Source organism: Mauremys reevesii, linkage group 16 (genome assembly GCF_016161935.1).
Source record: "Mauremys reevesii isolate NIE-2019 linkage group 16, ASM1616193v1, whole genome shotgun sequence".
NCBI classification, from domain to species: Eukaryota; Metazoa; Chordata; order Testudines; family Geoemydidae; genus Mauremys; species Mauremys reevesii.
The window spans coordinates 26,172,124-26,198,008 of NC_052638.1; the positions used below are offsets into that span (position 1 = coordinate 26,172,124).

The window sequence follows — 25,885 nt, forward strand, 5'->3', positions numbered from 1 at the left end:
TTCAGGAGTTAGAGCTGGTCAAAGTTATTGTAGATCTGTAATACATGAGGCTTTCATTTGGCCGGGATTCCTAGCAGCATTTTCTTTTCTTTTTTATCCATAGGGGTTTGCTGAGATCTTCTCTTTTGCTTTGATTCTGAGGTTCCACTGAACCCTCAAAATGCAAAGCAAAATGTAATTGAAATAACCACTTCCACCTGAATGTGTGTAGAAACACATGAAAGAACATTTTAAAAACACACAGTAGTTTCACATGACCAAAGGACAGTCCATAGGCTAGGGGGCCTTTTAACAAACAATGATCTGAGCTTAATGCTGGTAGTGAAACTGGGAACTAGGTAAGCTCTACATGGTTAGGAGTTTGTTAACAAGTGTACTTTACAAAAGGGGTAAGTATTATCCCCATTTTTCTAACCGGTAAAGTGAGACATAGATAGGAAGTGATTTGTCCAAGGCCACAGAATAAGCCCTTGGCAGAGCTGCACATAGAACTCAGGTGACCACTGCACCCTGCTGCCTTTCCATGCTTCTCTGAAACCACTGTGTACAGTTCTGATCATCACACTCTGGGCCAGTGGTCCTTGAATACCCAAGACTCCCTGTAACAGGGTAGTCTGTCCCTTTTAAGGGCAGTGGGAGCCTGGGGCCAACACCATTCCAAGGCACAGTCTCCTTGGAGAACAGGTAGTTCAGGAAAGGTTGCCAGATAAGCTTTAGAGGTGGGGAGAGAGAATGGAGTCATGTGATCCCCTGCTGAGGATTAAAAAGAAGTGCTCTTAGCTCAGAGAGGAAGCCTAGAGTCAGACTCAGGAGTAGAGCTCAGCAAATTTTGGAGGGTGAATAGGCTATTTGCAGAAAAATGTATTTCTTGGTCAAAGGCAACTATTTGCAAATTCAGGTCAAATTTGGCAAATAGTTTCAGCTGAATAAAAACAAAAAAATTCTGAGAAAGCTGAAATGTTTGAGACTTTTCTTTTAAAAAAGATGGTTCATTTAGAAATTTTACTACATTTAACTTAAAAAACCCCACAAAGGAGATGGCATAGAAGACGTTTGAACTCAGGGGCTGAGGCTTACTATGAGATCTAAGGGAAGAGCTGTGCAGAGCTGTCAGAAATGAACCAGGGAGCTGAAAGAGCTGGAGTCTGAAGTCCTGCAATAAGGAAATTGGAAAGCCTGAGGAAGGAGAAGGTTGAAACTGGAAGCAAAACCTTGTTTGTTGTAGGGACTTAATACATTAGACTCCAAGAGGGAGAATGTTATGCTAAACTCCTGGCTATGAGTGAGTTAACAGGAGAACCAAAAGTTGAATTGAGATGGGGCTACGTTGACCAGATTACATGAACAAAATATCAGGACACATGAGCGGGCAGGTCCGGAGTGCCACCAAAGCAACAAAAAAGCCCAGAGTCAGAATATCGGGACAAATGGCGTTCCGACCATACATCCGTCAGGATGCGGGACAAATGACTGAATATCGGGACGGTCCCAATTTTATCAGGACGTCTGTTCACCCTAGATGGGGCAAGTGCAGTGCCACCTGGCAACATAGTGTGTTCCAGCCCTGCGCTTCTCTGGGAGTGTTTCCTGAGTGATGAGGGCGGGACTGGACACTTCTATTATGAATGAATTGAGAAAATTGAAGACTTTCCCATTGTTAAAGAATTCAGATTTCAAACAGCTGCCTTAAGAATGTCGCCTGATCTCTGTGTTGACTTTCTTCACTTGTACATTTTTCATGCTCGTTTTAATGGATTAGCCTGGTGTCTCAATTATTTTTGTATGCCCTTCAGAATAGCATTACTTTCCCCAGGTACTGCACTCCTGACCAAAGACTCCCATACTTCATTAAGCTGTGATGTCATTTCAGTCACTGAAAGCCAGAGAAATTGTACTATAATTGGTTAAAGTACACACACCATACTGCAGTGCAGATCCTCCATTGCCACTATTCCAACCTGTGGGTTGCAGACACTGCCTCCAGGTCACCTGATCTATAATCACACTTTCAGTTGTCCATCTCAGACCGAATGCCCGCCCATATGGGTCCAATGCAAGTCCATAGGAGGCACAGATCCCCTTGTATGACCACCAACTCTGAGGTTCCTGCATCCTAGAGAGCAAATGCAAGGCGTCAGCTGAACAATGGGCTTTGCAGAAGTCCTCCAGGTTGGCGTGATTTTCACTGTGAGAGTCAGAGCTTCAGCTGGTATAAATTAATCCATTGATTTCAATGAAGTTACACCAACTTACACCATTGAGAATCTGGCCCTTAACGTGCACTGGGCCAGTCATTCTTAATGATTAGTTAGGTACTAAAAGGCCAGCATAATTGAAGCATATGTTCTGAACATGAAATTCAATGTCCCCCTACACCAATGCCTCTTGGAATTTATTCGGAGTTTCTTTGGTGCCTGTATTCAAAATCCCTTCCAATAAAATACCACCTACTTCTGCAAGCTGTAAATTGGCATGACAGTAGCAAGTGCTAACGTTTCACTATTCCATGTTAAGTAAATGCTAACCAGTCTTTAAAAACTCTTCCCTAGCTTCTCACAGCACGAATGCAATAAAAAAAAATCTCAATGAGGATTAGTAAAAAACCAGAATATATACCCTTCAGTAGCTTTCTCTATTCAGTTGATAAATAGGAAACATTTAAATACTTACTCTGAAGGAAAACAGCAGTAGATGAGAGCTGCAGTACATTAGGGCAGACCAAAGTATTTCGTATCTTATTTATTATCATTGGCATACGCTTGTATTATACCTTCGTGTCTGTAATTCTGCTTAACTATTAATGTAATCGCTTTCAACATGGAAAACAACCATTTCTTAATGGGCGGGGGGGAATATTTCTCTCATGGATTCTTAACAAATTATTTTGGGTAGTGTGGAGAACAATGCAGGGAAACCACTCCAAAAATGGAAATTAAAGACATATGTACATGGGATTTAAATAAAAAATAAACTGTTCTCAGTATCAGTATCCACAAGTTTTTTTATAAAAATTGGAGCTTTATTTCTTCCCAGGTTCCTGCTGACTCTGGAAATGTCATCTTCAGTAACAGCAACAAACTGTATCAATTTGATAATTTCAGGATAGCAGCTAGAGGGGACAAATATAGCTTTTCCAAAAATATTCATAACATGCTTCCACAGCATTTTGAGTTTCCTTTGCCTTTTTTATTTTTGGTTTTTCCATTCAATACAGTTAGAGAGGACCCTTCTTAGTAGGGCTGTCAAACAATTAAAAAAAATAATCGTGATTAGTCGTGTGATTTAAAAAATTAATCATGATTAATCACACCGTTAAACAATAGAATACCATTTATTTAAATAGTTTCAGATATTTTCTACATTTTCAAATATACTGATTTCAATTACAACACAGAATACAAAGTGTACAGTGCTTACTTTATATTTGATTACAAATATTTGCACTGTAAAAAAACAAAAGAAATAGTATTTTTCAATTCACCTAATACAAATACTGTAGTGCAATCTCAGTATCATGAAAGTTGAACTTACAAAAGTAGTATTATGTACAAAAAGTAACTGCATTCAAAAACAAAACATTGTAAAACTTTAGAGCCTACAAGTCCACTCAGTCCTACTTCTTGTTCAGCCAATTGCTCTGATAAACAAGTTTATTTACATGTTCAGAAGATAATGCTGCCCGCTTCTTGTTTACAATGTCACCTGAAAGTCAGAACAGGCGTTCCCATGGCACTATTGTAGCCGGCATCGCAAGATATTTATATGCCAGATGCACGAAAGATTCATATGTCCCTTCATGCTTTGGACACCATTTCAGAGGACGTGTCCATGATGGTAACAGGTTCTGCTCAATAGCCATACAAAGCAGTGTGGAGCAATGCATATTCATTATCTGAGTCAGATGCCACTAGAAAAAGGTTGATTTTCTTTTTTGGTTGTTTGGGCTCTGTAGTTTCTGCATCGGAGTGTGGCTCTTTTAAGACTTCTGAAAACAAGTTTCACATGTCATCTCTCTTGGATTTTGGAAGGCACTTCAGAGTCTTAAACCTTGGGTCGAGTGCTGTAGCTATCTTTAGAAATTTCACATTAGTACCTTCTTTGTGTTTTGTCAAATCTGCAATGAAAGTGTTCTTAATATGAACAACATGTGCTGAGTCATCATCCAAGACTGCTATAATATTAAATATATGGCAGAATGCAGGTAAAACAGTGTAGGAGACATTCAATTCTCCCCAAGGAGTTCAGTCACGAATTTAATTAATGTATTTTTTTTAACTAGCATCATCAGCATGGAAGCAAGTCCTCTGGAATAGTGGCCAAAGCACAAAGGGGCCTATGAATGTTTAGCATATCTGGCATGTAAATACCTTGCAATGCCGGCTACAAAAGTGCCAGGCAAACACCTGTTCTCACTTTCAGACATTAAGAAGCAGGCAGCATTATCTCCTGTAAATGTAAACAAACTTGCTTGTCTTAGTGATTGGCTGCACAAGAAGTAGGACTGAGTGGACTTGTAGGCTCTGAAGTTGTACATTGTTTTCTTTTTTGAGTGCAGTTATGTAACAAAAAAAATCTACATTTGTAAGTTGCACTTACATGACAAAGATTGCACTACCATACTTGTATGAGGTGAATTGAAAAATACTATCTCATTTGTTTATCATTTTTACAGTGCACATATTTGTAACAAAAAAATAATATACACTTTAATTTCAATTACAACACAGAATACAATATATATGAAAATGTAGAAAAACATCCAAAATATTTGATAAATTTCAATTGGTATTATATTGTTTAACGGTGCGATTAACTGCAATTAATTTTTTGAGTTAATTGCTTGAGTTAGCTGCGATTAATCAACAGCCCTACTTCTTAGACATTCATGGCATTGCCGTTCCCCAGTCCATCGTTAATCATAATTTAGATCATCCTTAGATCAAGGCCGCTGCAAGTCATGCCTGACTACTGACCAAAGACTATTCTGGAGGTTTGGAAGTAGCCAGAGATGTCCTGTTCGTGCCCCTTTCCTTAACTCTATCCATGTCTGCAGAGGAAATTCCCATCTGACCAGATCTGCAGGGTTTCTAGCCTCTTTTGGGTCAGCGGGGTGGAGTCAGAAATCAGGCCCATTGTCTTTAATGTGAGTATACCATGGGTATGTGAAAGATTAGCTATCACTTGTACCTTTTTTGTGCAGTGAAAGTAGTAATGTATTGTAAAACCATGCATTGTGTTCTGAAACAATCCACACCATTTCTGAGTGAGGGCCTCAAATGTAAATGAAGCCATGTAAATGAAGACTGAAGAAACAAATGAAGTTTAAAATCGAGGTTTAAGAAAAAAGCTTCTACAAAATTTAAATAAAAATGTTCCCATGAATTACATTTCAGAGGAATCTATTATTTATAAATAAAGGACAAAAAAATGCACTCCCATGTAGCATTTGCAATCCAAACATTGCAGTATTATGAAAGGGCATGACAGCCAATAACTGAAACTGACTTAGTCTATTGTGATTGTCCAAAAAGAGAAATACAAAGAAGTAAAAAAGTGAAAATAGGTTTTTATACATGTTTTCTATTTAAAAAGGAAGCAAAGAAATTTGTTTTCTATAACTAATTTTTAACCAGAGTGTGGTTCCTTATTAGAAGAAATGCAATTTGTGTCAGATTTTGTCTCTCTGCAGAATGTGAAATATCCCAGTAATTTTGTCTGTTGTGAAAGAAGTTTTCAGTACTGACAGCTCCAAGAACAGCAGGAAGATAACAAAACTTCAGCTGGCACCACTTCAGGCAGACCAGCTAAAATAGAGTTAATAAAATACACACATCCTGATTACAGGAATGTTAATGTGTTCAGTTTCCATTGTACTGTGAAAACACTGGATCATGAAGAGCTTGAGACCAGAGGCCAAGAAATCTTTCAGAGAAAGATAAAGGGAGTCAATGGGAGGAATGGAAGGATGAATATTGAGAGGTGGGGAAGATACAAATGAAGGAGCTGTCAGATGTTAACCTAATAGAGATCAGATGGTTGTTAAATTCTAGGAAGGAGCAGCTAATTATATGCAGAAGTGGAAGTGTCTTTGCAAGGCATCAGGCCAGATTCACCTCCGAGGTCACAGGGCAGAAGCAGCCATGCTGGCAGAAGCAGTCACACTGGAGGCATCAGTCACCTCAGGTGAGAGCCAGCGATACCGCCACCCTCCCTCCCACTCCACAGGGTTCTTCCAGAAAGTAGCAGCTCACTGAAAAGTGTGTCTCCCATCCAGCTGGGTCCCATCCCATCATGAGCCAGCTTCTGGGGCAGATTTGCTGGAACGGTTTCCAGCCTGGATCCCACCAACATCTGACACGCAGCATGTACACATCATTCAAGTGCCTGAGTAGCATGTCATTGCACATCTCTCGTCTAATGATTATAAAGAGAAGCTCAATGTCTGTAATGTTGTAATCCAAATGTAAGACTCACATTAATTAACTGCACCTAGTTAGTAGACAGGCAGCTGTGATCTTGAGGATTGAACACAAGATAGGAGTTTCTAGCATACACCTGGTTTCTAGCATAGACTAACACCAACCTTCTACAAGATCCTTGTCTTAGGGTTTCAGCCTAAAATCTGGCCACTGATTTGGGGTTCCTCAATTGTTAGGTGACTAGTTTAAGATGCCCAGCTTAAGTATTAAGGTAATCAAAAATATGACCACCCAAAGTCAGACCACTCTTGAAAGTTTGGCTTGTAACCTCTCCTGCCTCCCATCTGTAAAACTGGAATACCTATGAACCATATTTGTGCAGCACTTTGTGACCTAAGGTGTGTGTGGGGGGGGGGGGAATCACTGTGTAAGTACTATAGCAGTGAAGTGTAGAATTAATTATTTTCACCATCTAATTCTGCAGTTTCTGGGAAAAAACTGTATATTACAAATGAGTTCTCTTATAATTCACTTTCTCTTGCAATTGACACAGAGTCTTTCTTGCTTTGTGTACAATTAGTCAGTCACCAAATACAAGAAGGTGCTATATATGATACAAGACAGTATAGTGACTGTTTGCCTTTGGCTACATTTCATATGAAGAGAGAGAGAGAGATGTTCTTAAAAGATCAGGAAGCTCAAGGTCTTCCTTGTAATAGCTACCATTCACAGAGATCAGCATAAATAAATACTACAGCATCTTTGCCATTAAATCAATTAGTTTGAAACTAAAATGAACTACTAAGTCCCTGCAGTGTCAGATGGATATACTGCCCAAGGACTCTCTGTAAAGAATATGCTCAGGATCTTGAGACCAAGAGAGATCTAACTTTGACTCTTCTTCAGCAGAGCTAGGCACTTCATCCAAAGCATTCACTGCGAAAGTTCTCATCTGTGGAAAATGTCACTGAGTATTTGCATCTTCTCTGAGAACTCAAGAGATTCATTGTACAGATTCACTTGTTTCTTGATGGCAACTTTATGCAAGGCACTCTATACTTTCATTAAACCTTGCTTGCTTCATCTCATTAATTTTCTGTGTATTAAAACTGGGAACTGTATATGTCGCTGAGATGGGGCTATTAAGGATTGTTATTGTCAAATAAGACATCAGTTTAGAGATAAGAAATTACTGAAGGGCAAAAAATATATATAGTTTATAACATTGATTAGGCCATGATCTCAAAATAAAAATCTTGTCAGTCTTTTTACAAGGAGTTTTTTCCTTAAATGTACGATTTATTATTTCTAATTTAGAATGAGATATGTGGCAGTAACATAGATGGTATCAGCACTTTGCAAATACTTAATCATTTCCTGCTTGAAAGAGCTTGCAATTTAACTCAAATATACTATACATGATAAAAGATTAGGCACAGGATTAGGTGCAGAGCAGGCTGGGCAATCTATTCATAGCAAACAACTTAGTCACAAAGTTTAACCCCTTTTTCTGTTAATAAATCATCCAACAGCTGAGTTACATTTTTCAAATTTGTTTGCTGATATTTTTATGCAAATAAATTTTAACCTGAATGCTACTCACAAAACTATTGTTTGGAAAATTCACTAATATAATTTGCTATTGGTGCTGTGATTGGCCACTTCGTCATATGTTATCATTCCCACTGCCTGATTGGTTGACAAGCTATTATAAAAACAACCTGGAGTTGTTGAATAAGTCATTTGTGACATGAACATATTTGTACAAGTGTTCACAACACTTCTGAAGTATCTATTTCTGCAAATATGTAATTGCATAAGTATTGATACTTTCCTTTACAGTGATATTGCAGTAAAAAAACAAGCAAAAAACATTGCTCATTGAAGCACATTAAGGGGCACACATACAGAAGTGAAATCAACTTCTATTTAAGCCCAGTCTCTGTACTGTGTCAGAGGAGAGACCAGGGTTAAAAGGCTAGCCAGGAGGGATTTGAGAAAGAGGAGGTGTGCAGCAGAGAGGCTCCTCTGTGTATTGTAAATGGCATTAAAAAAAACAATTCACATAACAAAAAGGGAAGGGAGCCATTAGATGAGAAGACTGAGTGGATCTGCATAATAAAACACAACAAGAACAGAGAGATCAGTGTCAGGTCCATGCAGGGTCTTTGAAGGTCAAGTTCATGCAGAAAAAGAGGGAACTAACAGAAGCATTGTGCATACAATGAAGTGACACTATCTGATTTGCTACTTATCTATGTGCTGCTAAGATGTCTGTTGCTGAGGCGTCTGGCACCACATTTTAAAGTTATTCCTTAATATCACCAATTTCAGTTATATAGTTGGCACAAGAGTCCAACCTATGGCACAAATGTACATTACATTGCTATTTTGGTTACCATCTAGGAGCTAGTAGTGCCAAAAATACCATGGGTGTAGCATCACATTAAACTTAGATCTGATTAGTTGAGCAGAACTGTGCAATGTGTTTTTACTGGCTGACTTCACTGCACCTAAGAATGGTTTTCGCCATGTAGGTTTAAATCTGATGTGACAGATTGCTGCTAGTGGGAGAGAAAGCTGAGAGAAGACAAAATTTAGAAGTCATATGCCTCAAGAAACATTCAAGAGACTAGCAACCAGCTCCACCATACATCTTCCATTCAGAATGTACTCTTAGCTGTTGTTCTGACCACATTAGCACCAATAATTGAAGTCTCAATTCTGATACACATTCTTCCCTCCAGCTAATGGAATTTCTTTATTAGACGTAATAACTGAAGTACCAGCACAAAAATACAAGATATCTACTCTATTAAAAGACAAGTCACCTTTTGAAGTAGTTAGCAACAAAAGTATGAATTACTCATTAATTCCTTTTCTTTTATAATTTAAGAACAGATAGCTCAGACAAGCATTTATGATACCTTCATCTTTTTTGTAGAAGAATGATCCTTACTTCTTACAGGAAAGTTAAATAAAGTACACATTATGAAAGGGATTTTCAAAAGCTCCCAGCAATGGTCCACCTCTACTACCATTGAAACTATGCCCATAAGAACAATAGACCAGCCATAGCAGGTCAGACCAATGGTCCATCAAGCCCAGTATCCTGTCTCCTGACAGTGGCCAATGCCAGGTGCTTCACAGGGCTCTTTTGAAATCCCCTCCCTAAGTCTTTCATTACAATCTTGGCAAAATAAATTTAAAAAAAAATTGTATCCAAGTCTATCTAAATACTGGTTTGCATTTTGGTGAGTGACCAAGTTCTCTTGACTAGTCTTGTTTTCAATTATGACAAGCTTGAAGGTTCTCAGGGAGGGGATACAGAGAGAAAAATGTGCTTATATTATAAATCCTAAAAAAAAAAAGTGATACAATTCTAGAATCAGGAATTATATTTCTGTGTGTGGCCCACAGAACTGCTCCAAAACTAGCATCCAACCCATGGCATTGAAAATTTTAGACCACCCTTGGCTGTTATTACATCTTATAATTTCAGGGGTGGAAGTAGGTTACACAACCACTCTCCTGTCTTACATTGGTAGGCATAACTAGTTCACGCAAGGATAAATATTTAAATATGTAAATTCTTGCCTATACATGTTGACAGTATTGACAGCCAAAGTAAATCTCTGGTATCTGTGACAGAGGATAAGAAGTGATTTAACAAGCTGAATCTGATATTAAAAAATAATGAAGCCCAAAGCTGAAGTATAAAGCAGAGGAATAATATTCTGAATAGACTATTGCCTGTAATGATGCTATTACACAAGGAAATTACTATATGCCTGTTGGCAATTATACATGAGAAACCAAACATCTCCATATAAAACAAGCAAATTGCCTAACCCCCCCAATCCATGGATTTCTTTTAATTAAACTTTTGACTTTTCAATATTAAATATATACAATTTCTGCCTCCCCCCCACCGAAAAGGGAATTCATTACAACATTCTGAATTGATAAGGAAAAGAACATTCAAGCTTTCTGGAGAATTCAACCTGTATCTATGCTACCAGGAAACCCATTTTACAGGAGTCATCAGAAGAATCATACAACAGTCTAGGACTCTTTCACTCCAAATATTCTCCCTCCCCTCCTCCATAGGGCACCATAGTTAGAGAGGGTAAAAGAATTCTGATTTAATAATATTTGCCATTTATAGCACTTTACAGTACTTTAATCCTGAACTACTTACTTACCATAGCAAGGGCATTCAAAATTAAAGAAGGTAGCTATTAACCCTAGGTTACAGATGGTGAAACTGAGGCAGAGGTACAAACTTGCTGAAGGCCACAAAGGGAGTCAATGCAGAGCCAGTATAATGTTATGATTTTAGTGTGTGACTATATCATCCTCTAGTGCTTAGCTGCAGCAGAGATCAAAAGCGGTACTCAAGCAGCTGTCTCTGGAGAGAACAGCCTTAGGTGCTATTCCACAGGCTGTATCTATACCAGGGGTAGGCAACCTACGGCACATGTGCCGAAGGCGGCATGCGAGCTGATTTTCAGTGGCACTCACACTGCCCAGGTCCTGGCCATCGGTCCGGGGGGCTCTGCATTTTAATTTAATTTTAAATGAAGCTTCTTAAACATTTTAAAAACTTTATTTACTTTGAATACAACAATAGTTTAGTTATATATTATAGACTTATAGAAAGAGACATTCTAAAAACGTTAAAATGTACTACTGGTACACAAAACCTTAAATTAGAGTGAATAAATGAAGACTCGGCACACCACTTCTGAAAGGTTGCCAACCCCTGATCTATACAGTTGAGCAACTATTGCCAGTTTAAAGGCAAATATCTTAGTAGTGTCTATGGCAGGGGGTGGGCAAATCTTTTGGCCCGAGGGCTACATTGGCATTGCAAAACTGTATGGAGGCTGGATAAGAAAGGCTGTGCCTCCCCAAACAGCCTGGCCCCCACCACCTATCCGACCCCTCCCACTTCCTGCCCCCTGACTGCCCCCCTCAGAACCTCTGACCCATCCAACCCCTCCCTCCTTGTCCCCTAACCACCCCCTCCTGGGACCCCTGCCCCTAACCACGCCCTGGAACCTCACCCCCTATCCAACCCCCCCTGCTCCCTGTCCCCTGACCCCTATCCACACCACCACCCCTTGACAAGCCCCCCGGGACTCCCACACCTATCCAACCCCACCCCCGTCCCCTAACCACTCCCCAGAACCTCCGCCTCATCCAACCGCCCCCTGCTCCCTGTTCCCTGACTGCCCCCCCAGGACCCCTCGGTCCCTTATCCAACCCCCCGGCCCGGCCCCCTTACCATGCCACTCAGAGCAACATGTCTGGCTGCCACGCCGCCTGGCCAGAGCCAGACACACTGCCACGCTGCTCGGCAGGAGCGCGCAACCCCGCCACCCAGAGCGCCGCCCATGCAGCTGCGGGGCAGGGGCCGGGGGCTGGCCTCCCCGGCCAGGAGCTCAAAGGCCGGGCAGGACAGTCCTGTGGGCCGGATGTGGCCCGCGGGTCATAGTTTGCCCACCTTTGGTCTATGGGTTCACTACAGGGTGGTACCCAAGCAACTAATAGAGGTCTAGCTCAAATGGTATAAAGTTGTGCCTTCGGAGTCAGAGATCATGGGTTCCTGCTGACTACCATGACGTCTCTATGGGTTAAAAGCATATTTCTTATACAAGTGGATTAGAACTCTGGAATTCCAGACCTCTCCCTTCAGGGCAGTTTTCATACTCACTATTCCACAGCATTTTACAAAACCATGGATTAAATGCTTGTATTACACTGACCACAGCAACAAATGTCGCTGCCAATAATAGCTGAACAGCATCGCTCAGTCATGGACACCAGAACCAGTTTTGTTACTTAGGAATCCTGGCCAGGACTCCACAGGTTAAGTGTCCACTCTTCTAAGTAAAAAACCAAACAAACAAAAAAAAAACCCTTAAGATCTCCACTTCCAGCTGAACAGGTACTGTACTAGAACTGAGTGAGAGGGGACTTCGGACTTGCACCTCATCAAAAACAAGGCACCTCTAATACAGCTTGATCTTGCTCCCACTGAAGTTAATGCCAAAAGTCCCTTTAACTTTAATGGGGCAGAATCAGACAAATATGCAGCATCCTCTCATGTCCTTCCTGCATATTACTATATTAACTCATGCCTACTGCTAACAAATTGCCTGTATGGAACATGTACACATAGCCATAGCAACACAGAAATAGGTTCAACCCTTAATATCTGTTCATACTTCTGAAAAAATAACCAAAGATCAGCTTGTTGGAGTAGGTGCTATAGCTGCAAGAAACTCATTAATGTAAATGGTAGATAGTCAGGGGACTGATAGAATAACTTTAAACACACACAGTATTCATGAGAACCTTAATAATGTAATGAAAATTAATCTGATGGGACTGAGCTTCTCCGGTGGTGCTTCAATTTGTAGTACAAAGGTACTGTAAAGTGGTATGCTGACCTGCAATTGTCCTTGTCAATGGCTGCAGATTTGTAATGTAGCCCCATTAATTAAACTGAAATCTTTTTAGGCAGCACTGACAGTGACAAGTGGCACTATCCAAACCACAGAGATGCACCAAAAATCTCAACTGATTGCATAAACAAAAGAGTGTTTTCAATAGCATACACTTTAGCTTAACTGCAACAGTAGTCATAAATTATAAGTGAGACAAGGTGGACGAGAGAATATCTTTTATTGGGCCAACTTCTGTTGGTGAGAGAGACACGCTTTTTAAGCTTATACCAAGCTCTTGTTCGGGTCTGGAAAATGTACTCAAAGTACAGAAGCTGAGTACATTTTCCAGACCTGAATAAGAGCTCTGTGTAGCTCAAAAGCTTGTCTCTCTCACAAGCAAAAGCTGGTAAGATATTACCTCACTGCACCTCAGCTCTCTAATATCCTGGGGCCAACATGGCTACAATACCACTTCATACAACAAACTATAAGCGATTGCAAAGCTCTCTTAGTTTAGTCTTAAGAGGCACTCACACTTTTATCATTATATTCCTGGTTGGATCCCTCTTTAAAACTTAAGAACATGTGGCATAATACTTGTAAAAGTGATAAATGCTTTCCATAGTATGTTCAAAATGCTCTACAAATATTTCCTCCTATATACATAATGCACCGGGGTGGAAGGGGTTATAGGACAATACTGCATGCATGCCGACTGGTAAACATTCAGAACTATCATGCTGTCCAAAGTGGGCACAATTAACAGAAATGTTTAGTTAACTTAAAGACATGCATTTATGAGTTGGTATTTTGGCCTAGTGGGTACAGCACTGGCCTGGGACTCGGGAGACGTGCGTTCTATTCCTGGTTCTGCAACTGGCCCGCTGGGTGACCTTGAGCAAGTCATAGATTGTCGGGCTCAACGCGTAGTGATCAACTTCTCGATGTCTAGTTGGCAGCCAGTATCAAGCAGAGTGCCCCAGGTCTCGGTCCTGGGGCTGGTTTTGTTCAACATCTTCATTAATGATCTGGATGATGGGATGGGTTGCACCCTCAGCAGGTTTGTGTTTGACACTGAGCTGGGGGGACAGGTAGATATGGTGGAGGGTAGGGATAGGGTCCAGAGTGACCTAGACAAATTGGAGGATTGGGCCAAAAGAAAACTGACGCGGTTCAACAAGGACAAATGCAGAGTCCTGCACTTAGGACGGAAGAATCCCATGCACTGCAACAGGCTGGGGACTGACTGGCTAAGTGGCAGTTCTGCAGAAAAGGACCTGGGGATTACAGTGGATGAGAAATTGGATATGAGTCAACAATGTGCCCTTGTTGCCAAGAAGGCTAACAGCATATTGGGCTGCATTAGTAGGAGTATTGCCAGCAGATTGAGGGAAGAGATTATTCCCCTCTATTCGGCACTGGTGAGACCACATCTGGAGTATTGCGTCCAGTTTTGGGACCCCCACTACAGAAAGGTTGTGGACAAATTGGAGAGAGTCCAGTGGAGGGCAACAAAAATTATTAGGGGGCTGGGGCACATGACTTTTGATGAGAGGCTGAGGGAACTGGGCTTATTTAGTCTGCAGAAGAGAAGAGTGAGGGGAGATTTGGTAGCAGCCTTCAATTACCTGAAAGGGGGTTCCAAAGAGGATGGAGCTAGGCTGTTCTCAGTGGTGGCAGATGATAGAACAAGAAGCAATGGTCTCAAGTTGCAGTGGCAGAGGTCTAGGTTGGATATTAGGAAAAACTATTTAACTACGAGGGTGGTGAAGTACTGGAATGGGTTACCTAGGGAGGTGGTGGAATCTCCATCCTTAGAGGTTTTTAAAGCTTTTAGTTGGGGTTGGTCCTGCTTTGAGCAGGGGGTTGGACTAGATAAACTCCTGAGGTCTCTTCCTAACCCTAATAGTCTATGATTGTATGATTTCACCTCTGCCTCAGTTTCCCCATTATCCTCATGGGAATAATGATATTGACCTACTCTGTAAAGCATTTTGAGATCTACAGGTATAAGAGCTATACAAGAGCTAGGTATTATTACTATGGGCTCTACATTGATATAAAACATTGCAGGTCTATTTAATATCATTGTTCTAATAGGGGCTGCTCCTGCTCACATTCTAGTTAATGGTAAAACTCTTGTTGATCTCAGTGGTGCAAGATAAGCATGTCATGTGTATTTACCAAATATAATTGTAATTTTCCTTTTCTTTCTTTAGGGATAAAATATAACATGGGACCCCAACAACCCAAAAAAGTAAGTTCTTCAGAAAAATATGCAAGAAAATAGAGCAAGACATATTTGCAATACAGACTGTGGGATGAGGGGGAGAAGGCTCAGAGAAAACCATTTGACTGGAAGTAAAAGTATCAAACAGGAATGAAGCATTAAAGCTTTTCTCTGGAGTGCAAATTTTTTTTTTATTACAATACGAATTTGGTAAGCTATGAAAATTTAGTTTTATGGTTGTTTGCTAGACTAGATATTCCTAAAAGATACTGTAAACTTGAAATATATTTGCATATTCATATTTGGTATAAAATTTTATAGCTTAAAAGAATTGGTTGAGTGTCACAGAGAATATTAGAAAGAAAAATACTGGTATTATTGTGCCACCTAGTGGCTGCTAAGTCATTCAAAGTAGCTGTGATTATATCTCATTTACTTCTTTAAAGTTTAAGGGATGAATGCGAGTACTTGAAAGAATGCTAGAATTTACCAGCTATTTATCCAAATTCCAGGGGGAACTTAGTGAGATGTAGTTCATATCGCTCCATCTCTGCAGGTTCAACTTACCTTTCAAATGGCAGTGAATAGGAATTTTGTCCACAGAGGACATTCAAATTATGACATTTGCTTATGGTGGAAATGCTAGTTTTAGATTCATCATCAGCAATGTGGGGTGTTGGGAGGGGTTTTTTTCTGGAGGGGGGGACGGGGAGGGGGACTGTACCCTAGCATGGAATAAGTATGAATTATCAAATATAAGGCCTGGTCTACACTAGGACTTTAATTCGAATTTATCAGCGCTCAACCGTCCACACCAGGAAGCCATTTAATTCGAACTCCACCCGGCAGGTGGAGTAACGCGCTTGGTGTGGATGCTAATCGAACTTAGCAGCCCGGGAGCATCCCACAGTGCACCACTCTGTTGACGCTCTGGACAGCAGTCCGAGCTTGGATTCTCTGGCCAGCCACACAGGAAATGACCAATTTGAATTCATTTTCCTGTCTGGGCGGTTTGAATCTGACGTTCTGGTTGCACATCGCACCTGCAACGATGCAGAGCTCTCCAGCAGAGGAGTCCGGGCAATCCCAGAATAAAAAGAGGTCCCCAGCATGGAGTGACCGGGAAGTCCAGGATCTGATCGCTGTGTGGGGCGAGGAGTCTGTGGCGCTCCAACAAGCAGACCTTCGAGAAGGTCTCTAAAGCCATGAAAGACAAAGGATACAGCCGGGATGCGATGCAGTGCGCGTGAAAGTGAAGGACCTAAGACAAGGGTATCAAAAAGTCAGAGCGCCCAGACATGCCGCTTCTACGAGGCACTGCATGCCATTCTAGGTGGGTCTGCCACCACTGCCCCACCAGTGACAGTGGACTCCGAGGACGGAATAGTGTAGACAGTTCCTGTTCGGAAGATGAGGAAGGGTCTTTAGAGGACGGCGCAGGCGACATCGAACCCACTCCCGCTTTCCTGACAGCCAGGATCTCTTCATCACCCTCACAGAGATCCCCTACCAACCGAACCAGGACTCGGAATCAGGAAGGATCAAGTGCTACAAACAGGGAAACATTTATTTTTTAAGAAACAGGGATTTATATAAAAATAGAAATACTATATAAACATTTTTAAATATGAAACTAAACAAACAGCAGGTCTACACAAACAGCAATGGAGCAATAGTCCTCTGGGGATATTTCAAAAAGCTCTCAGAGAGCAGCTGGAAAAGCCTCAGCAAGAGGTTTCTTGGGAGAGGTGCTTTATTGGGTGCTCCGTTGAAGCACACTCTTCGCGCCATGCCATCCTCAGGTAGAGGGGACCATCGCCTCTACGAGCATGGCAGCGTAGGGTCCTGGTCTGTGCAGGGCTTCTATTAACATCCGCTCTCTCTGTGCGCCTGACACGCCTCAGGGTGATGTCGTTGTGGAAGTGCTGCATCTAATTAGTGGAATTAGTGTACTGTTACTATTGTGCATGGTAGACTTTTACTTTGCATAAGAAAGACCCTCGCTTAACAGAGTTTTACTTTGCATAAGAATGACCCTCGCTTAACAGAGTTTTACTTTGCATAAGAATGACCCTCGCTTAACAGCCACGTGTTGCAGGCCTCAGAGGAAAAGCATACAGGGTCTTTCGGTCACTGGCGGGAGATGCCACATAACGCTCATCTTTTCTGCTTTGCACATTGCCTCCAGCAGGAGAGCACAGCTAAGCACTATCTGATAAGCAGTCTGTACTGTAAGGCTTACCAGGACTTTGTGCAGGAGGGATGCAGCTGTCTCTGCGCTATCCAGTGCAATCGCGCCGCCAATGAGAGCGTATTCAAATCTCGGACTAGTTCCGAGATCTCCTGAGACTTGTTCCCTGTTTGGTCTTCTTAACTGAAAATGACTAGACTGTGTTTACTGTTGGCAAACATGTATTTGTTCAAGGAAATCACCTACTTTTTCGCATCACACAGCTTCGCTCCTTCACGGACTGCCCGCCATCAGAGGCTGGCTCAGATTAGAAGAAAAGACAAGGGACGACATGTTCCAGGAACTGATGGCCAGCTCCAGAGCGGAGGCGGCAGAGCAGAGACAGTCGAGGAGAGCCTGTGTCAGCAGCATCGCACACACCTGGAACGGGAGGATAGGTGGCGGCAGGAAGACCAGCAGGCGACTCAAACGCTGCTTGGTCTAATGAGGAGCAAACGGACACGCTCCGGCGCCTTGTAGATGTTCTGCAAGACCACAGGCAGGAGGAGAGCCCCCTGCAGTGCATCTGCAACCGCCCTCCAACGCCAAGAATTCCTGTCCCCCCATCACCCACAGTGACAAGAAGGAGGGGCGGTAGGGGCCGTGAGAACTGTCCCTGCACCGCAGCAGAGCGCTAATGTACAAGACACCTCTCGCTGTAAATTTGTAGAAGTTCTTCCCTTACAGGATCACCCAGTCCCAAATCCAAGTTTCAACCCCACTGTGTATAACATTATTAAAAGCGGTTTGCTGTTACTCTCTGTTTCCGTCAGAAGACTTTGTGGGATTTTTAATTACAGTGCATAGCCCACATTACCAGGGTACAGACTTGGGGCAGGGTCAACTGCAGGGCACACACAGACTGCAGTCACTAGGCACCAGGGACAGTCTGTGTGGTGTATGCTGCCCAGGTCTTTCCTTGATGTGTAGGGTCCTGGTGCCTGACATCCCCGAATGTAAAGGCAGGCTTCCTTCACATGCATTTGGACCGTAGTCACGATCCTCCCGGTGCCCCGAGCCCCAAAAGAGACCTCATCCAGGGCAGATACTCACCCTTCCCCACACCCTCACCCCTTCCAACGCCCAAACCCACAGCCGTCATGGTAACCCCTATCCCTTCCTGCAAACCCACCCATCAGTGCACACCTTAACCAGCACAGAATGCTTCCATGTTTCAACGAAGAAACAGAAATGCAAAGTCAACGAAGATTTATTATTAATTACTAAAACATGTCCTTAGTTTTAAAACGTCCTTGGGAAGTGGGGAAAACTTGGTTTATGATCAGGCTCTCTTAAAATCAAGTGGACAGTCACAGGTTACCCTGCTCCAAAGCCTCCCTGATGCATATCGCTTCCCGCTGGGATATTCTCTCAGCACGGGTGTCTGGCTGATCATAAACAGCAGCCAGGCGATTTGCCTCAACCTCCAAAGGTCTCGCCCTTGCTCTCACAGAGATTGTGGAGCACACAGCAAGCAGCAATAACTACGGGATATTCTTTTCGCTGATGTCCACCACCATTCTGCACTTGCTCAGCCGGTAGTTGAAGAGTTCCTTTTCAGTGTCCAAGGCGCCTGTATAGGGCTTGATGAGCCAGGGCATTAGCGGGTAGGCCGGGTCCCGAGGATCACTGTAGGCATCTGCACATCCCCAACCGTTATTTTGTGGTCCGGGAAGAAAGTGCCTGCCTGGAGGCGTCTAAACAGACCAGAGTTCCTGAACACCATGAACCTTGCCCGCCCACCCGACGTTGATGTTGGTAAAACGTCCCCTATGGTCCACCACAGCTTGCAGCACCATTGAAAAGTAGCCCTTTCGGTTAATGTACTCGCTGGCCTGGTGGGCTGGTGCCAGGATAGGGATGTGAGTCCCATCTATAGCCCCACCGCAGTTTGGGAATCCCATCGCGCCATCTATGATGACCTGGACATTTCCGACAGTCACTACCTTTGAGAGCAGTTGCTCAACGATTGCGTGGGCTACTTGAATGACAGCAATCCCCACGGTAGATTTGCCCACGCCAAAGTGGTTCGCTACTGACCGGTAGCTGTCTGGCGTGGCAAGTTTCCAGAGGGCTATGGCCACTCGCTTCTGCACAGTCAGGGCTGCTCGCATCCTTGTGTCCTGGCGCTTCAGGGCAGGGGACAGCAAGTCACACAGTTCAAGGAAAGTGTCCTTACGCATCCTGAAGTTTACCACTCTGTGTCATCCCAGACCTGCAGCACTATGCGGTCCCACCAGTCTGTGCTTGTTTCCCGCCCAGAATCGCCGTTCCACACCATGAACTTGACCCATTGCCACCATGATCTCCACTGCCCGGCGTACCCTGCTTTGTGAGAGGTCTGCGCCACTCTCCTCACCGTGCTGCGGAGCCTCCTCGCCCGGTTTCTCAGCATCTGACTGTGGAAGAGGTGGGCGATAACGTGAGTTGACAACGGCCATAAGTGCAGCGATGATCGCAGCGGGCTCCATGCTCGCAGTGCTGTGGCGTCGCGCTGTAACCGACCAGAGAAGGGCGCGAACAGATTTCGCGCTTTCAAGGAAGAGAGGGAGGCGGGATTGACGGTTCAATGACGACACATTTTCCCCAGCATGCATTGAAATCCCTATTTCAATGGGCAGCGGGAGTGCGGGAACTGTGGGATAGCTTCCACAGTGCACCGCCTGGCCCGTGAATGTGGACTCAGAAGTTCGAATTTGTGTATTTAGTATGGATACACAAATTCGACTTATTAAGGTCGAATCCACAAATTCGACTTAAGTAGATTCGAAATAGTCCTGTAGTGTAGACAAGCCCTAAGTCTGATTTCTTCATATGATTTCCACGTCACTCAGTAAAGAGCAATATATAGTAAATAGAATAAAACAGCTGGCCATTTACATATATACACAAGATGACCGAAATATACATTTGATGCATTTAAATCAGGGTAAGCTTCTCAACAGAATAGCAATCAAATACTTGCATAGTCCCATCAGTTTAGGATATACCCAGGCAACTATACACGGGAGTACTAAAATGAGTTGGTTTCTAAGTCAGCCTATATCACATGGTAATAGTAATAGCAAGACAGTAGTAAAAACTTAACACAAGTCATTCCAAAAAAAAAAGTACAACTTTTTCTGAACAGTTACAGAAGGAAGCAAGTGTAAAGAACATCTTATTCTGTTTGGGTCTTAGTCAGCGTACTGTATACAGAGAAGTGAAGGGACAACCCAGACACTGTTCCACCTCACCCTTGTTCCTCTATTATGCACTGCCGCTTTTATAATTGGTTTAATACTGATTAGTTCTATTTTATTTTTGAACACAACTTAATAGGTTACTAGCACAATTTGGATTTTTGCTCATTACTTTTTTATGATGAATATTGAATCAACTTTTTCCAGAAAAAAGAGAAAAAGAAAAATCCATTCTCCTTTGAAGAAGGAACTTGACAAGATATAGAAAATCAGTAGTGATGCCACATGGGGATGTAGCCTGAGTTGCAGCTTCCCCTTTGTAACTGAGTGGCAGGAAAGGCTTGTTGTTATTCTTTGACAGCCTAATCTAAAGCCCTGTGAAGATTTCTATTGGGCCACAGAGAGGCTAATCTAACTCTCATTGAAGTCAACTGCATGTTTCTTCGTTGCCTTCAAGGGGATTGGATCAAGCCCAAACTGCAGATTCCTGCCTGTTCTCTCAGATGAGCAGAGGAAGAGTTGTGACATCACTATGATAATCCGTAAAGAAGAAAGAGAATACTCATTGCAAATCTAAAGCTGCTTTTTTAAGTTTTGGGACATCTTTAACATCATCAGGGAGCAGGTGAAAGGCAAATATAGAAGAGTTTGTGATTTGCATCACAGTTTACCTCTAATTCTTAAAGTATTTTCGGATAAGTATTCACCAATTGAACAGTTAAATCTGCATATTCCCTGCCCTCCCATTCCTTCCTCCATCTGAACTATATCATCTTTGGAAAACCACATCTAGAATAAACCAGTTAAACAAAATTTTAGTCAAAGCAGAAGACATAGCTTTTCGGTGATAATGCAAACATATTAATTAATACATACAATTTGCCCCTAACCTCACCTCGGTGAGATAGGAAAATGGTCAACAAGAGTCACAGGCAGAGCTAGAATAAAAATGCAGGCGTTTCAGCCTCCCAGACCCATATTAAATCCACAACAATCAGAGGCAGTATGATGGTTAGATAACGTCTATCAGGGATGGTCTAGACAGTATTTGGTCCTGCCATGAGGGCAGGGGACTGGACTCGATGACCTCTCAAGGTCCCTTCCAGTCCTAGAGTCTATGAATCTATGTAATCTATCTTTCCCCTTCTAAATTTAGGACCATTTTGACCTGTACACGCTGCTATTAGAGATCTCTGTACAAAGGCTTATTTGAAAATGGCAACAACAGGTGGAACTTTCCACTGTGGGTATAATAGTGCCTAACCTCCACTGACTTGCCAGCATTTTTGCCCACTGTCTTTGCTTTGCAACCACTTCACCATTTTTCACTCCAAATAGCCAGATCCAAAGCTCATAAAGTCAATGGAAAGATTCCCATTGACTTCATTGGCCTTTGGATTGGGGCCATAACGAGAGCTATAACGTTCATTTTTTTTAATAAACATTCACTTTGAAACACACTCCGACTAATGAACAAACAAGTCGAAGTGGGGAAGTGTGGGATTCTCCTTCTTCCTGACATGCCTAGTGCGTGAAATCATTTAAAGGTGATGTTATTTCAAGCCTCCATTAATAGCTATAATAAAAAGTAGTATTTTATGCTGAATAATGATTGCTTGCCAGAACTGTAACCTATCTGGGTCATCATTTTCAGGCTCACCTGGATAATCTATGTTGTGTTCCTCCTGTAATATGTATATGCAGCAAGATCTTGCGGAGTGCAAGGAATGGCAAAATTGCTGCAGAGTGAGAATGTGTATAAGATGCCCTCTCCCAGAACATGTTCTAAGGCAGATGGCTCATTTTCTAAGGGCTAGAGCATCATGCTCTAGCTAGTAACTGGAAAATGACTTCTCCTAAAGTGACATTCACCCCCATGCAGGTAGCCTGTACTGGTCATTGCCCTACTTAAGCCTTCAAAACAAGGCTGATGTGGAACTTGAATGATGCAGCATCTCTTTACAGGAGCAAATTTCACCCCTAGAGAGAGAGACAGAAATTTAGTTTAGGAATGTCAAAATGGTAGGAAGGAACTTAATTTGCCTAGGCTGGGGACTAGAAGGGAATTAACCAGTTTAGCCTACTTAAAAAGACTAAGCAAGAGTGTAACAAGGGGGTCACACACAGGCTGTTGTGTATGGAAGATGAGTGGATTGAACCTACCAAGGACTCTGCATTCGTCCATTCTCCTCCCCAAACTCCCTATGTCTGCATTGGAGCTCGGGCAGACAGACTTGTGTTGCAGGGCTCGAGATGGTGTGGATGTTATGGCTCAGGCTCTGATGCCTAGGGGATCAATGGGCTAGCTTCAGAGCTCCAATGTCTACACTGCTATTTTGTAGGATCCACTGCATAAAACACCTCTATCTGTGTTCAGTCCTGCAATGTACTGGCAGGGACTCTGTGTGCACCTACATATCTCTGTTCCTCCTCCCTGAGGCTCTGGTTTCCCCTTCCCCTCCCCTCCTCAGTCCCTGCTTTGCCCCTACCCCCAAACCCCCATTTAGCCCCAGGTCCCTGCCCCTCCTATCCCTCTGATACTTGCTGCTTCCCTCCTACCCTCATTCAGGGCTCCTGCCCACACCTGCATCCCTGTTATTCAGTGCTTACAGTGGTCTGAAAAAAAGTGTGGGAGTGGCAGCTTTGATGAGACAATGCTTACCGTGTGCCCGTCAGAGACTCAGCTTGATTTTTAAATGGAGGGGCATGCAACCCCCTCAGTGCACATGCACACACACTGACTTTAAGCACTGCAGCTTCCCTGATAAACCCTCCCTGTGTTCTCATGCAACAAGTTAAGGTAGCAGCAAGGGGGCAGACAGATTCCTCTGCCTGCAGCACCATGCAGTCTGAAGGCCTGGATATTCCTGTGAATCAGGCTTTTCTGGTATTTCAGTTTGCACACAAAATCAATAGGCTTGTGCCCATGATGTCTAGAACATTCCCTGCAATTTTGGAATTGCTATGCTGCATTCCAAAGTTATCACACCAGACAGAGAAACAGCAACACATTCAGTGTTCGTTCTTGCTTCATATAGCTAATTAATTCCTCCGCCTGCCCCTCCATTTCCAATATGAGTACAAGAGTTATTCATGCTAGTTCAGAGATGGATCCACACCAGAATCCTGGCTACAGACAGCCCCCGAACTATGAGAACATTCCATCTGCCAGCTCAGGCTCACCTCTAGCTTTGATGTCTATGTAAACACACCTACAACAGAAAGAGAAGAAAATGGAAAAGTCTAATGCAGGAGCAGAGTCTCAGACACGCTGCAATACACATTTTATAATTTAGCTGAACTGAGAGTCAATGAATAGATCTGCCATTAAACTGTATACGTTATCAATAGTGATAAATACTATCTCATTTCTTGGGTCTTTTCTTCCAGCAGGACTGCACTTCTAGCAACAATCAGAATGTAAGAACAAGAAAAAATTCTGCAGAGGCATTAGCAATGGGAAACCAGAGAAGTTCATTATACCCACCTGTGAATGCACCTACTAAGCTTCAAAGTACAGAAAGAAAACAAAATATAATGTTTGTGATGAAAGACCATCAAAAAAAAGATGCAGAAATTAATCCTATTGGGCTCCACAAACGGCGAAGGAGATTTATAATTAAGAAGAGCCCTATACTGATTGCTATGAACAGTTCTTCTCTCAACCTGCCTATGCTTAAATCTGAGGACAGAAACGACAACAATTGGAAAAGTCTTTATCAGATCCAAAGAGAAAGAAAGAGAATAATGAGAGATACTTGTTCCAAATACAAGAGTAATAACAGAAGAATAATCACTCCTTATCACGTTTCCAGAATATTTGTAGAAGATAAATATAGAATTCTATACTGTGAAGTTCCAAAAGCTGGCTGTTCTAACTGGAAACGAGTGCTCATGGTTCTCAATGGGTTGGCTTCTTCCACAAAAGATATACAGCACAACACAGTGCATTATGGAAATTATTTAAAAAGGCTGGATGGGTTTGATCGCAAAGGGATTTATCACAGGCTCAACACTTACACCAAGATGCTTTTCATTCGCGAACCCTTTGAAAAGTTGGTATCCGCATTTCGGGACAAGTTTGAGCATCCGAACAATTACTACCACCCTGTTTTTGGAAAAGCTATTATTTCGAGATACCGTGTGAATGCCTCCAAAGAAGCATTAAGGACAGGTTCCGGAGTCAAATTTAAAGAGTTCATTCAATATCTTCTAGATGTACGTAGGCCAGTGGGCATGGACATTCACTGGGATCACGTCAACAGGCTTTGCAGCCCATGTTTAATAGACTATGACTTTGTAGGGAAATTTGAAAGCATGGAAGAAGATGCAAATTTTTTCCTGCATTTAATTGGTGCGCCACAAAATTTAACTTTCCCTAGGTTTAAAGACAGACATTCCAATGAAGAACGAACCACCACTAAAATTACACAGAGCTATTTTGCACAGCTTTCCCCTGCTCAAAGACAACACAGTTATGATTTTTATTATATGGATTATTTGATGTTTAACTATTCAAAACCTTTTGAAGATTTGTATTAGATAGTAAGAGACACTTCTATTTCATATCAGCTGAATTACATAATAGATACAGGCTTTGGTACACCAATACTCTAGAAGCACATCACTCTCATATTTTCTAAGAATAATCAGTGGATTCATGTGACAGTATAACTGGTAGCTTTTCATGTACAAAATCTCATTTTAGAAAATTTACCATAAATAAAAAAAATTGACTTTTACGTTTGGCCTGAAATATCAAAGAAAAATGGGAACTACAAAGTCCTTATGCCTCCATGTGGTGTCTCCTAGATGTTACCGTCTGTTTAGCAAAGGGTCAGTTAAAGAGCATTTCCACAGCAGCAAAAAATAAGTAAGAGCATAAATGATTTACAATTAGTGACGTTTACATCTGCTCAACTTCCTCCTTTAAATCATAATTTTTCTACCGTTTCTCCATGTGATAACAATATACATCAAAGCTCCTAAATAAAGCACATGATTGTACATTCTGGTGGTTATTTGTGTTTGCATTGGAGGGCGGCAAGAAGAGTGGGTGAAGAGGTGAGGAAAGCAGCTGAAATCCTGTGGTGGATCCAATAGTCTATTAAATTCCTAGCTGTTATGATGAGCTTTTTAAAATACCATAAGATAAAGAAAAAAAGTGCTGTTTCATTAACAGCTTTACAGTTCCTTGCAATCCGCAATGCATGCAACCATACACCAGGAAGGCCTTATAAATTTGAAGCTGGACACAGAGTTCTAATTACTTTCTGTGATTACCAAATTAATTAGAATAAGAGAAAATGTATTACAATTACAGTACAATGTTCAAACATGCTCTAGTGAAAACATTAATACTTAATGAC

General features: G+C 42.2%; 1 protein-coding gene across 6 annotated transcripts in view; it reads left to right on the forward strand.

Annotated features, from left to right (window-relative positions):
• CHST8 (carbohydrate sulfotransferase 8) overlaps positions 1-25,523 on the forward strand; it is a 217,666-nt gene extending 192,143 nt beyond the window's left edge. For 2 of the 6 annotated variants that reach the window (XM_039502969.1, XM_039502971.1), the window contains 2 exons: positions 15,094-15,131; positions 23,910-25,523. In XM_039502969.1, coding sequence (XP_039358903.1) covers positions 15,094-15,131; positions 23,910-25,058 — 1,187 coding nt within the window. In that variant the 3' untranslated portion in view covers positions 25,059-25,523. Of the gene's footprint in view, positions 1-6,066; positions 6,184-15,093; positions 15,132-15,159; positions 15,315-23,906 lie in introns of those variants that run through there. The other 4 variants (XM_039502970.1, XM_039502968.1, XM_039502972.1 and 1 more) reach the window with 4 other exon arrangements.
• Positions 25,524-25,885: the final 362 nt, after the last annotated feature.